Source organism: Xiphophorus couchianus, chromosome 1 (assembly GCF_001444195.1).
Source record: "Xiphophorus couchianus chromosome 1, X_couchianus-1.0, whole genome shotgun sequence".
Classification (NCBI taxonomy): Eukaryota; Metazoa; Chordata; class Actinopteri; order Cyprinodontiformes; family Poeciliidae; genus Xiphophorus; species Xiphophorus couchianus.
This window is the reverse complement of record NC_040228.1, coordinates 5,947,930-5,961,763: the sequence shown is the minus strand read 5'-3', so window position 1 is coordinate 5,961,763 and position 13,834 is coordinate 5,947,930. Positions and strand designations below refer to the sequence as shown.

The following is a 13,834-nucleotide window of genomic DNA, read 5'->3' as shown; positions in this document are numbered from 1 at the left end:
TACATAGTACACCTCAGAGCTTTATTAGTTTAAAAAGTTCTGACTTTTATTATCTCTCAGCTTAGTTTTCTGAAACCTAAGAACTCATTTAGATTTTTGCTTTAAAGTACCTACTGACTGCCTGACCATAAGCAGCCTCCTGAAACATCACACTTTGGAGGAATCATACAGACATAACCCCGTCTCTGCAGCAGCATATGAAAGTCCTATCAGCACACAATGCTTGTTTGTTTTGTCTTATGGCCTAATAAAAGTCAGATGATACAACACCGATGAGGTAACCTCACACAGTCTGCATGGAGGATGTGGAACAGGTCTGCTCTTGCCTCCAGTTCACTGAAATAGGCTACTTACATTAAGCCAGGGGCTACATAAGATTTGCAATGAATACAGGCACTGTCTGCATGTTATGATCTATGACTTTCCTGCCTCCGGGTGCTGCAGGAGAAGAAGTCGGTGGTCTAACACAACATAATTACTCAGGATGTAAAAGATGCGCTTGAGTGAGACTCCATGATTCATGCGTCTGCAGAGGCACCAGACAAAGAGGCAGAATGGGAGGATAAAACCTTCTAGACATGACTTCTTCAAAGTTAGAGATTGTGTTCCACTTATGAAAGTTGACAATGGGACTTGTGGAATTGCTTGACAAACACTTCATGAAGTGCAAATAATCTGGTGTCCAAGCACACGTGAAGCAGACGGTGAGTTTTTAGGGGCCATCAGATCAGAGAGAACAGTGCAAATACTGCTGTTACCACAGAGTCATCACTTTGTCAGAGCTTATTTATATTTTCAGACAACTTCATATCACCCTCATGATTATGACACCTGAGCTGAGGTTACGTGGACCTGCAATACTCAAGATTATCTGGTAAACACAAACAGGAACTACCTTAGGAAACAGCCATCAAGAATGAAACGTTGGGAAACCAGGAGGCTGTTTTTGTGTTTGTTGCATCTAATCTGCTAGCTAAGGCAGATCACTTACAGAGACATTTTTTGTTTCATAAAAAGCTCTGAAACAAGACTCCAGACATGGAAAATCCCAAGATATACCTGTTACATCATGGCTCTGATCTGATTGGGTGCACTCTAAGGTTAGTAAAAAGCATGCTGACATTCATGTGATAGTTTTACTCTTATTCCATTTGAGTCGTCATGAGATTCCAAAACAGGAAGGTCAGAAACAGAAACAATGCCGCAAAGCCTGAGAGTCGGCAGCATTTAGCCTAAACCTCAACATGACTTGTTCCGTTCATGGTGGGACTAAATGCAACGGGCTCCGAACAACGTTCACAACAAAACAACAACTTGAGTCCGAGACGTGACGTGCCGGTGATGCTTCATGTGAAGCAGATGTTCCTGAGGTTGTTAGGGAAACGTCTGACTGCCAGGTGTTAAACTTCTTTCTCCTGGCGAGTTTTGTAGGTGCATTCGTTGTCGTTTGTTCATGTGCCAGAGAGGCACGCTCAGGATTCCCTTTTTGCCAAGTTCACAAACAACTGCCCACCTTCGCACAATCTACAACAGTTTCTGTTCTCTGTTAGCATAGTGTTGTATAAAACAATCTCTTCAAACAGATGTGTTAGCAGCGGATGTGAAAAAGTAAAATTAATCAAAAGCAAGCAGGAACATCATTTTATATGACATTAGCAACAAAAAAACAAAGAAAAATGTATAAGTGAAGAAGTGTTTTTCTGATAAATCTGATGAAGATGAAAGCGATGTACAATTGTCTTTTTTTTTGTTTTTCTTCATTGACTGTAAACGCAGAAGAGAATTTGAAAGTATTCTTCTTACATATTGTGATAATCAATCCATTTCTTATGTTAGAGGTCTGATTGGACCTCTTTCCTTTCAGACTGCAGGATTACTGCGGGTTCCTCGAGGCTCTAAAAGTAGAATAGGAGGCAGATCTTTAGTTATCACACCCCTCCATAACCAACTCCCAGTTTTATTTCTTAAGGCAAACATCCTGTCTTGAAACATTCCTTTTTGATAAAGTTTATGGTTAGACTGGCTTAAGCCCTACAGCAATAGGGCTGCTGTAGGGCTTAAGCTGCTGGAGAATTTCTTTTTCTCGCTCTGCTTTTTTCTCATATTGCTCTCCATTTATATATTGTTCGTAGTCATTGTTGAGATTGTCTTTTGTTTTATTTTAGAGATTATTTCCTCAAGCATGTGCATTTCCTCTTGAAAAAACAATGTCGATTTTTTCTGAGATTACCAATGTCAACCTCTTTGTTTTTTCTGGCTCAGCACCTCTCTTTAATTGAGTCCAAAATGAAGGAGCTAACAAAGGAACTATTCTTGTGTGCGTCTGTGAGTGAGAGAGAGAGAAAGAAAGAAAGAAAGAAAGCAAAAGTATGATGAATTAATTGGAGGCATCCAACTCTCAGCCACAAACACCAGCAAAGGGTGCAGCATCCTCAGCCAGCCAGATACCAGGTACTACCTCAGAAAAGCCATCTGAAGTAAGTCATCTGTAAAGCTTGCTATGCAGGCCGAGCCCCAAACTGGTGGCCCCTCACCCTCCGTCCCCCAGCACACAACCCATTAGACTGACACCAGCCAGAACTCTGAGGGACTAAAGGGTGAGGGCACATTACCTTTACCTTTCCATCGGGTCAGCCAGCTCCAATGAGGTCAGGAGGGAGGGACTTCAACAAGACCCTCTAGCTTAGTCCCGACAGTCAACTTTCAGCCTGACACATCCCCAACATCACGGTCACCCAATGGCATCTAAATGGTTGGCTGGTGTAGTGTTGTTTCTGTGGGTGTTCAGATCACAAGCCACCCAATGGCAAGGTGGGTAGACACCCCCTACTGGTAGCTTTATGCAATCAGTTGGGTTTCCTGTGACTACATAATCAGCTGACTTTAATTACACACAGGCAGCATGGAATTGGAGCTAAACGCATCGTCATCATGGATTTAATTGGAATAAACTGGAATTTTATACTTTTACTCATCTGTAAACAGGCGTGAGGAAAATATCTGTTGTAAATGCACGATATATATTTAAACTAAATTGAATTCAATTCTAAAATGAAGACATCATCTATGGAAAACAAAAAACCTATTGTCTAATTACAGTGTGGCATATCCTCCAAGAGCAGATTTGCATCGAGTCGTTGACTTGGAGCATTCTCTCCTACTAGATCAGCATGTAGACACAGCAGCTAATCGACTGCATTGTGTCGCTGACTTTACACCAGTCCCTCATACTGCACGTACTCCCCTTTAACAGGAAGAAACATCCTGCAGAACCAAAGCAGTGTGTACAGCCATCTGACACAACTGACCATGATCTGTGTGAGTTGCTAAAGCTTCATTGAGTAACAATTCAAATGATCTATTGGCAAAGATAAAATATTCCTATTGTGATCATGCTGTGATCATAGAACTGACAGAAGCCAACTAACTTTTTTTTTTTTTTTTACCCCTCCAGGGGGTCTTTTGTGGGCTCTAGTGTCCCTTATATGACAGTAGGCTGACAGGAAACGGGGAAGGAGAGGAGGGAAGACATGCGGCAAACGTCATCGGGTCCGGGAGTTGAACCCGCGACGGCCGCGTCGAGGACCCAAGGCCTCCAAATACGGGTCGCGCTAACCGCCACGCCACGCCCAGAAGCCAACTAACTTTACATAAAGCACTGCACCTCCTCTTCAGTCATAAGCCAGGAAAGGCCATGATGAGTTCCATCTTAAACTTGACATCTTCCCACACAGCAGCTGTTGGTTTTGTCTTACGAAGGAGCTGTGTACCCAAACTTGGTCACAATAGCATATGCTAAACATCTGCAGAGAATCCATTGGTCCCTCGTGGACAATTCAAACCTGGGACTCATTGCCACATTCTATTAACTCTTTGGGAACCATCAGTGTAACATGATGAAGCATGCAAACCTGTTCCACAAATCAGTGAATTCATGAAATGTGCCTCTTCTGGTGGTTTTTCTTCAATCGATCTTACTCCAGAAAGTCCCAACATTTAGATGTTTAGAGCTCTAACAACTTTAAAAAGCATTCAGTCAGAGTCATGTATGTTTGCCTTTAAAACTTTCCCAACAAATCAGCTTCCAGAGTTGACTGCTGTCTTTCTGACTAATGGATTCTCTTGACAGCACTGTGTGGCAACTCAATCACTGTTTCCCATTTGATTTGTATGTGATTTTACAGTGTTGCTCAAAAAAAAAAAAAAAATTAAGTTACTCATTCAGCAAAGAAATGTATGGAGTAAACTTCCTAGCACATGTTTCTTGATGAATGGATGTTTCTTATTTAGAAAATAATTTACACCATTTGACATTTGTAACTTTATGTGTTTAGAAGTCTGATGATTGTTATTCCTCCTTGTCTAGCTGTCGATAAGCTCAAAGATGGTGAATAAAACACCTTTACAGTGAATCATAAACATCCTAGAAGCTGAAGTGACTGGTTTACCTTTGCTCAACACGACTGCAGCAAGAGCTCAGGTATGCGCTGCAGGTATACCGCTGCTGTGATCAGTAAAGCATTCTGAACCTTAAGGCTTTAAGGCAGAAACCTACATGTCATTTCATAATGATGTTAACTGGAATGAACACGGAGATGAACCAGAGAGCCTTACCTGTAAAATCACAGACGGTTCCATGGACGGTTTATTCCAAACACTGAAGCACTTCCCACACCTTCCACCTTTCCTCTGCAGCAACTTACAATTAGCTGCCAAGTTGAAGGGAGGAGGGAAAGGCAATCCGTTGACTCCTCCCCCCTCGCTTCGAACAAAGTTCAGCTTCCTGGTGAGTGGGATGGACGGGGCTGTGATCCAAGGGTTGATTCAAGTGCTCCGAAAAGTGTCTGCAACAAGATAGGAGTGGGCTTATAATGGGATGGAGGTTATAATACACCACCCTGGCAGCTCTGATTAGACAAAAGAACTGGTTCTGCAACTTTCCAAGCAGATCTCAGCTGCTCTGTATCAGCTCAGAATGAATGTATGAGTGAATTAACACCTCCTGGCAACAGGTTCAGAAAGCTGGGTTGTATATCTGTAGGGCATTTTCTTATTTTATTTCACTCCATTAATGTTTTTACTTTATCTCAAACTGATATCAAATCTAACCCCCTGCTTCATTTACATGACTTGGTTTAACAAACACAAGTATTTGGATCTTAACTATTCTTTTATGGAACAGAGACACGAAACAAAACGTTCAGGCAAAGGAAAAAAAGCTTGACCGTTTCCTGCAGAGGAAAGTCTCTGTGTTCAGTCCAGGGAGATGTGATGCACTTGGCTGTAACAGTGTGTTCCCTTCATGATCCAAGCTGGGAAAAGTGAACTTTGACCAAACTTGGATTCTCCATAAAACACTGAAGTTAAAGCCAATATGGCAGATAATCTCCCCTTGGAAATTACACCCAAACTTCTGGAGTTAAACCATTTCTACTCACCAGGTCACTTCATTAGGTCCACTTGTTTAATTGCTTGTCAGCTCAAATGGTTATGGCTAATCAATTTTTGGACTCAGCCATGAAGGACTGAACCACACCTTCATATTGAACTATGAGATTACAATATATCTTTGAGTTATTTCGTGTTGTATTCTTAGATATTTTGGTGCTACTGTGAGAGTAATTCACAACATATTTTGCAAACTAATCTTAATCAACTTCCATCTAATTAGACCTCATTTCCAAATTCCACCGAATAAACCTGTGACATCATTACATCGTTTTTATTGGTAATTGGTTTTGTTCTTATTTTTGTTTTGGATTATTTTTGTTAATTAACCTTTGTAGGAAAGTTGTCTTTCTTTATCCCTTATACGTCCAGAGGCTTACAGTTCAAGAATGTCCTTTCTGAACTCAATCCTTCTTTTGTCATTTAATACCTAAACCTTCTCAGGCAGGTATTCAAAAGCAATAAGTGAGCCTGAAAACTATATGGCTGTTATTTCCAGATAATCAGGTGGTGACTGACTTGGTAATTAGTAATTTTGTTAATTATTTCTTTCAGCATTTATTATTAGTTATTCACAACCAAACAAAACATTTTGTTACACAACATCACAATATGGCAAATGTTTTTTTTAAAAAACACAACTCTTCCGTAAGAAGAAGGAAGTACGTGCTCTGTACTTCCTTTATGCCTGAATTCTCACACCTGACTGAATCTGACTAGTGATCATCCTTCTAAATAGCTTATTGCTAGCTTTAATATTAACACCATGCTGCTATGTACTGGGATTATATTCAATTATGCCTAATTCTGTTCATTTGGATGGTTATTTACATTTAAATTTGCTGTATGTGTTACATTAGAACTGCTAAAGTGATTTCATCTACAGTTTGACTCCCTCCCCCAACCACCACCACCTTCGCCCCTCTTCCAAAGCTGCAAGGAGTTCTCTCAGATGTTGTTCATGTTGTTCCATTTTGCCCCTGATTTAGGGTGGGGGCTGTATGTCTTATACTGGTGGGTGGGTGGTTGGGGCAAAGAATAAGAGTTTTCAATTTTCTGTGGAAGAAAATGACTAATGCAAACAAGAAACATGTCTGGTGTTTCCCCAAGAAAGAATTTGGGAAGTCTGTTCTGTCAGAGCCAGATGCTATTCACACTCGAGTGCTGGGTTGGTGAACAGGTAGGGGCAGTGAAAACCCCTCCAGGGCGATACAGGGGGATACGAGCGCTGGCTCTGCAGAAAACTGCTGGAGGCCAGTTAGTTATCAGCTAAATCTAAGGAGACATGAGGCGAGTCCTTCAGCAGTAAGCAGCTTGGAGGCAGCTGGAGAGAGAGGAGGAGGAAAGCTAGGACACTGACTTTCACATGGATTTGCGAGAGATGTGAAAACAGAGGAAAGGTTACTGAATTTTAATTTTGCCCACCGGTGTCCTGGGAGAGCAGCAGATAATGTAAGGTACATGTGTGGACATGAGGCCGCTGAATGTCTAGTATGACTAATCACCTTTAACACTTTAACCACCCACTCCCTTCCCAACTGGAGGAAAAACCCTTGTGATTCTGGTGAGGTGTTTTCTGACATTGTTTTACACAGCAGGCCTGAATATGAACAACAAGGGAATTGGTTTATATCTAACAAAACAAAACAAAAATAAACATATTAAAATAACTAATGTAATGTATAACATCATATAAATGCCCAGGGTCTGCTTTGTTAAACAAAAAATATTTTTGTAACGTATATAGCATGTGGCCAAAAATAACTGTAATTTTCTCATGATTTTGGTGTTTTTGAAAATCAAAAACAAATTAAAATTGGACGTGAATGTGATTGTGAATCCTAAATGCCATCACCAATACAAACAGTTGTTTTTGCCTTCTGGTCACCGGGAAACTCACAGAATGTTTTCCATGTAGGCTGAAAAATGATCCTTTCACTAACAAATTAAATGAAATTCCCTTACAGAAATAAGTAAGTGTATACAGTCACTAAGAGAGAAAAACACTATCCAGTGTCAGAGGCAAAAAAGAAAATGACGAGATCCACAAATCGAAATTGAATTAAATATTTGGCAGTAAATCTCCAGTTTTCCATGTACGTCCAGTAGATGGCGGTAATGCTCTTTAAAGCTGGTATATTACTGCCTAAACGGAAATTAAATTAAATTAAATTAAATTAAATTAAATACCCTAGATTTATCGCAAAATGACACCGGAAGTAAAAGCTGCCTCGACATATTTTATTTTTTAAGACCGTGTAGTGTGTATGATAGCATATAGGTTTATTATTATTATTATTTATTTTTATTTTACTACTCGTTATTTGGCCCACACTCCTTACTAGCTGGCGGCGGTAGTGTTTCCTAAAGCTGTTTACCAACCGCCAATAAACAAAACAGACGAAGAAGAAGTCAGGAAGTGACATCAAACCACTCCGCTGTGTCCGGATACAAACCGGAGACTCTCCAACATGTTCGCCCCGCTACACGGGCGTTATGCCCGGAGGACCTGACTGTGTTGCAGTGAACCTTCCCGCCTGAGGTTCGGGTTAAAATGCCTCTGGCTCCTGCAAACCAGGCCCAGCTGATCCGGTCCAGTCAGAAGGATGAATTCTACCGGAGCCTCCTGAGGAACAGCGCTAACGAAGCCTGCCAGAGCGTCGCAGGTAGCTGATCTCTGGCAGTTTCTCCTCGGTTTGGGTCCAGAGCCAGGGGTCCACTTGCTTCTGAAATGTTACGGAAAGATCAGGAGAGTAAAACTGTCTGCTTTACTCAGAAAACTCATCGGGTTGGTCTGTCAGTCAGCCCGCTTTCCTAGAGCAGAAGGAGCAACAAACATTTTAGTTAACTTCATCTTTATTGTCTCTCTTGGGGAATATAGTGTAGGACAGCGTTTCCCAATTCCGGTCCTCAGGCCCCCCTGCCCTGCATGTTTTAGGTGTTTCCCTTCTGCTACACACCTGGATTGAATCTATGGGTGATCAACAGGTTTCTGCAGCACTTGATGGTCATGCAATCATTTGAATCAGCTGCTATGGAATAGAGGCACATCTAAAACATGCAGAGCAGGGAGGCCTGAGGACCGGAATTGGGAAACGCTGGTGTAGGACATTCAAAAGGGAACATGGCCTCGCTATGTGAGCGGTACCTTGACTTGATTAAAATGGGTCAAACAGAGATATGTAACATTTACAGTTTTATTTCTTGATTCACATCCTTTCTTTCATCATAGCCCTTCAGTAAAAATGTCGTTGGTTCTCATGAAGCACTGCTAATCCATCTAATATGTCTTTGCTGCTCTCTTTGCTTTCACTCTCTGTCTGGTTAGAAAGCTGAGCAGAGAAACACTGGAGTTGGGATTTGACTCTTTTTTTCATTGTGATACATGGAGGAGATGGTTTGAACTTGGTCCTCATTTTCTACTCCTCCTGGATTTGGTCCCACAGTTTACGTTTTTGAGCTTTGAGACGCTCCCGGGGATTTAAATACCTGTGGACAGATTTCCCCCCACCTGAGCTGTGGATCTCTGCAGTTGGTCCAGAGTCACCACGGGCCTCTTGGCCGCATCTCTGACCAGCGCTCTCCTTGTTCAGTCTGGACGTTTAGGCGGAGGGCCTCGTCTTGAACAGAACTCTGTGAAATCTGACTTACGATGCTGTTTGCTCTCCATTATTCCTTCAACCGACCTCTGAGGCGACACAGAGCAGTTGGATTGGTACTGAGATTAGATTACACACAGGTGGACTCTATTTAGTCATTAGCAGTCATCAGGCAACTGATGGGGGGGGGAAGAATACTTTAGCACACTACACCTTTCAGTTTTTTATTTGTAAACCATATTTTGAATCATGTATCATTTTCTTTCCACTTCACAAATGTATGCCACTTTGTGTTGGTCTTTCACATGAAATTTCAATGAAATATAATTATGTTTGTGGTTGCAATGTGTCAAAATATGGCAAAGTTCAAGGGGTACGGATGCTTTTACAAGCCACTGTAGCATTTCCTTACGGTGTGTTTTTACCTGGTCGTTACGACGACCTTTTATTTTTGCTGGTAATTTCCAGATGAAGATGTTTTTTTTCCTTTTTTCCTGCAGGATCCAAACACTGGCTGGACTGGAGGAGAGAGGTGGAGCTGCTGTCAGACTTGGCTTACTATGGTTTAACCACGCTCTCAGGTCATTCTTGAATTTAAAAGTTGAGCTCTAACCTCATCGAATGAACGGAGCCGGTTAAACGATGGATCCGGACTGTGCGCAGGTTATCAGACTCTGGGCGAGGAGTATGTGGGGATCGTCCAGGTGGATCCCTCCCGGCGGCAGATCCCGTCCCGGGCCAGGCGCTGCCTCTTCGTCCTCTGTCACGCCTTTGTGCCGTACCTCCTGGAGAAGGCCCTGGTGTGTCTGGAGAACGAGCTGGAAGGCGGGCTGGAGGCGCGGCGGCGCCAGGCAGCGTCGGGGGCCTGGAGCCTGGAGCGCTGGCTCCGGAGGGCGGCGCAGAGCGCGGTGGGGCTGCTGACGGAGCGGCAGAGGAAGGCCTGCCAGCCGGCCGTGTTTGTGATCCAGCAGAGCCTGGCTCTGCTGCACCGACTCCATGTTGCTCTCTTCTACGTCAGCAGCTCCTTCTACCACATGTCCAAGAGGGCAGCTGGAATCGGCTACGTAAGTTAGACCAGACACCGACTGCCCACCAAATACTTTCCAACAAAACAAACAAGTCTGAGTCAGAACCAGGGAGCATCAGTCCTGTTGATTTCCATCTCTACATTAACACTAGCATTCAGTAAATTATTTCACCTAAATGTATTTTCCCCCCTATTACATTCCCTGTACATTAGGAGTTCGGGGACTGCAGTTATTCTTGAAAATTGTCGATTACCGATCTTTTAAAAAGCCTGAGCTGCCGATTCCAATTTTAGCACTTTGTTTGTCTGAAATGTTGCTAAATACAGCAATAAAGCCACTGAGTTGGCAACAGTGAGCTGACTATTAACTGCAAACGTGTAGACATGACTAGATGGGCGGGACCAAAGAAAACGGTGGCTGATTTTAAGATAAGACCAACACTTACATGTGAAGCAGATAGGCTTCACATGTAAGTGTCGGTCGATCACCTGTCTCCCATAATTAAGGAAATTGGTTAGTTAGATGAACTATTCGTATTTATTACTGGGTGAATACAATAATAAACATGCAAATGGAAAATATAAAATCTTTATTTTATTGAAATTATATTTTACATACCTATTTTTATTTATTTACATTTTTCAAATTAACATTCAGTTGTTGGTTTTATGTAATTAAATATTCAACTTGAGGTTGAAAGTGCTATCCATATATATTCCATTTCAATGTATTTCCTCCTGAAAGAAACTATTTCATGCATGTAAGTTCAGTCTTCTTCTACTGCTCCTTGTTATTTTTTAGGATGTAACTTTTAACTTTTTCAGTCAGATGAAACCCAAAAAGCAATACTTATGAATTTCAAGATGCTTTTAAGATCAGGGAACTAAATGTTGAGTTGTCAGTAGTGTGTGTGTGTGTGTGTGTGTGTGTGTGTGTGTGTGTGTGTGTGTGTGTGTGTGTGTGTGTGTGTGTGTGTGTGGGCGTGTTCAGCTGTGTGTGACGGGGCCGAACGCTGATGACTCGTCCATCAGGAGAAGCTACCGGCTGCTGGGTTGCGTATCTTTCCTCCAGCTGCTCGTCACTCTGAGTCTGCAGCTCAACAACCTGAGGCAGAGGCAGAGAGCCAGGCAGGAGTGGCAGCTCTACAGGAGCCTCAGGTAGAGCGCCACAACACGACACGCTCACTTTCCTGGTTAAAACGATTCTCAGCGATTTTAGAGCTGTTTTTTGGGGGGGTTAGAAATGTGTTAATCTTTCTAATTAAATGAAAACATTGTAATAAAAGTCCTTCATAAGAGCTTGCTGTGTGTGATCAGTCCTCGGCACCCAGCGAGCTCCGCCTCCGCGCCCCGACCTGCGCGCTGCATCCTCTGCCTGGAGGCGCGCAGGAACTCCACCTGCACCCCCTGTGGACACCTGTTCTGCTGGGAGTGCATCGCCGAGTGGTGCAACACCAAGGTCAGACTCTCTGGTCAGCTCCAGACCTGATGGACGTCACAGCTAACCCACCTCTATCCAGCCGTCTGATAACAAACACCAGCTTCCTGCTCTGCATCACTTCTTCTTCTGTGAACTCTCCTTTTCAATACACGAATCAAACTTTTCATGTATATATAATATATATATAAAATAGGAGATCACTTAAAATGATCAGTTTCCCTGAGTATGTTTTGAGTAAAGTAAATACTCCAATATGCAAAGAAAACAGGTTTGGATTCATTTAGAAAGAGTTCAGAAATCAGTGTTTGGTGGAATAACTGAGAGGTTTTCAATGCAGTGGTCTCTTAATTTTCTCCAGAGCTGTATATACCAAAGAATCATCCGGACGTGTGAAGATCAGTTTTATGTTGCATGTGAATTTAAAGGATCCGCAGAAGGAAAAGCAACTGAATAAATGTTCAGAAAAGTGAAATAAGGTCTGAATGTGATGGGAAGACATTTCACTCTTCACGATATCAGAGAAGCTGGTCATTTTGTCGCTGTTTCTTAACATTGCAGTGACAATATCAATCACAATTAACCTATATTTACAGACACTTTTTGTTTCCATATGCAGAATTCTAGCTTTAGAAACCCGAGCAAAGTTGCCCTCCCTCCCCATCCCCTTCTCCAAGCCCACCTCCTGCAAATGAAACACAGTTTGTGCAGCAAAGAGTTTGGTTTGTGCTGTAGATAAGATGTTAATAAATATATGCAGAGATGATCAAAACTCATCCATCTGATTGGGGTTGATCTCTGCTTAGATCTGGGAACATTTTTAATGGTTGTGCTGTGCGACATTGACAACAGCAATAAGATGGAAATAAATATTGTCTACAGAGAAGTCATAGCATTTTATATGACACTGAAATGTGTGTGTGTGTGTGTGTGTGATCCAGGCGGAGTGTCCTTTGTGTCGGGAGAAGTTCCTGCCTCATAGACTGGTGTTTCTAAGGAACTACAGCTAGACTTGCAGCTGGAACACACACGGCTGAACTGAAGCTCGTCCTAATTTGTGTATTCAGTCGTCATGGAGACCAGAACCTTCCAGCCTGCTGAAACTTATCCGTCTGTCCTAAGGAGAGCAGGATACGTTTGGATTGTATCAATCAGATGATGTAAATGTCGATATCTGGGAATTCCAGCGGTGATTTAAATGTTTTAACTTCATCAGATCATATCTTCTGGCATGTTTTGTTTGAATTATTATTTTATGCGCTCAATTTATGCTATAAGCATGTGCTTATAGTCAACATTACTATTTAGAAAAAAATACTGCCTGGATGATGAAACGATTGTTTTTGGCTTGTTCTAGTTCTAAAGTGGACCTTTTTTGGATCAGCTCTGCTGGAAATTCAGGAACAGAAAAATTATTCATGAAAGATTCTGATAAAAACATGTAGTTTTTTTGACTAGCTAATTAAAAAAATAAAGTTGTCACGATCTAAAGGAATCGTAAGGAGTTAGTTTGACGGATTGTTCTTGTGGATTATTTTCAGCATCATAACAAAGCTTCTGCTACATTAAGGATAAACTCAGATCTTCTTATTGTGTTTTTGTTGTGAAAAAAATCTAGTATTTCAAATTCCTGTCCCACCTTGGATGCTTCATGGAAAACGCCATTCTGCAGTTAATAATTACCATTAGAAAATAAAAGAGAAATTTATTTTCTTAAAGTGAAACGTTTAGTTTCAAATAAGATTTTTTTTTTCTTGTTGAAAATCTTTTAATTTGTAAGAGCAATATACATTTTACATAAATGAGCCTTTGTACTAATGTGACTCTGGTTTAAACATCTCCACCATTTTCATGAAATTCGTTTTGATTTGAATTCTCTGATAGCAATGATGCTGACATTGGCCACAAGTACGCTAAATATGACTATACCTGTATTGAATTTAATAGCTACAGTTAAGTCCACAATTATTCATACCACTAGGAGGGCTTGGCATTGAAGTAATCTTTTCAATTTACCAAAATGCTCAGCTATTACAACCAGGGCCTGATTGCTGTTTTCACAGATTTTTGATAAGATCATCATTTTTTTAACATTTAATTTTCAATGAAATGTCAATCAAATCTTTTTTTTTTTTTTCTTGAGCCGATCCTTAATTTACGTTACATTATGTTTTGAGCAATCCAAACAGAAACCGACTTCTTGGTTGGATGAAAAGGGAAATTCAAATCTGAGATTACGTAATATCTGGATCATCGGGTGTCTTTTAATGTGTTGGATATGAAGGCCAATAATAAATAAAGAAAAGCCTCTTTTTGGGGCAA

At 41.4% G+C, this 13,834-nt stretch overlaps 2 protein-coding genes across 2 annotated transcripts in view; one reads left to right on the top strand and one right to left on the bottom strand.

Annotated features, from left to right (window-relative positions):
- plch2a (phospholipase C, eta 2a) overlaps positions 1-4,709 on the bottom strand; it is a 159,630-nt gene extending 154,921 nt beyond the window's left edge. The window contains 1 exon segment of the mRNA XM_028012577.1: positions 4,615-4,709. The gene's annotated coding sequence lies outside the window, so the exon portion shown is untranslated.
- Positions 4,710-7,856: 3,147 nt separating this feature from the next.
- Positions 7,857-13,369, top strand: pex10 (peroxisomal biogenesis factor 10). The gene is made up of 6 exons (XM_028013469.1): positions 7,857-8,114; positions 9,548-9,628; positions 9,711-10,111; positions 11,066-11,232; positions 11,392-11,533; positions 12,454-13,369. The coding sequence occupies exons 1-6, from the start codon at positions 8,003-8,005 to the stop codon at positions 12,520-12,522; spliced, it is 972 nt and encodes a 323-aa protein (XP_027869270.1). The 5' UTR covers positions 7,857-8,002; the 3' UTR covers positions 12,523-13,369.
- The last annotated feature ends 465 nt before the right edge of the window (positions 13,370-13,834 follow it).

What these genes read in the sequence shown, in the direction of transcription:
- pex10 (XM_028013469.1), top strand. Translation starts at nt 8,003, where the DNA reads ATGCCTCTGGCTCCTGCAAACCAGGCCCAGCTGATCCGGTCCAGTCAG. An exon ending in AGCCTGCCAGAGCGTCGCAG is followed by an intron (nt 8,115 to 9,547) that starts GTAGCTGATCTC and finishes TTTTTCCTGCAG; the next exon opens with GATCCAAACACTGGCTGGAC. An exon ending in TGGTTTAACCACGCTCTCAG is followed by an intron (nt 9,629 to 9,710) that starts GTCATTCTTGAA and finishes GACTGTGCGCAG; the next exon opens with GTTATCAGACTCTGGGCGAG.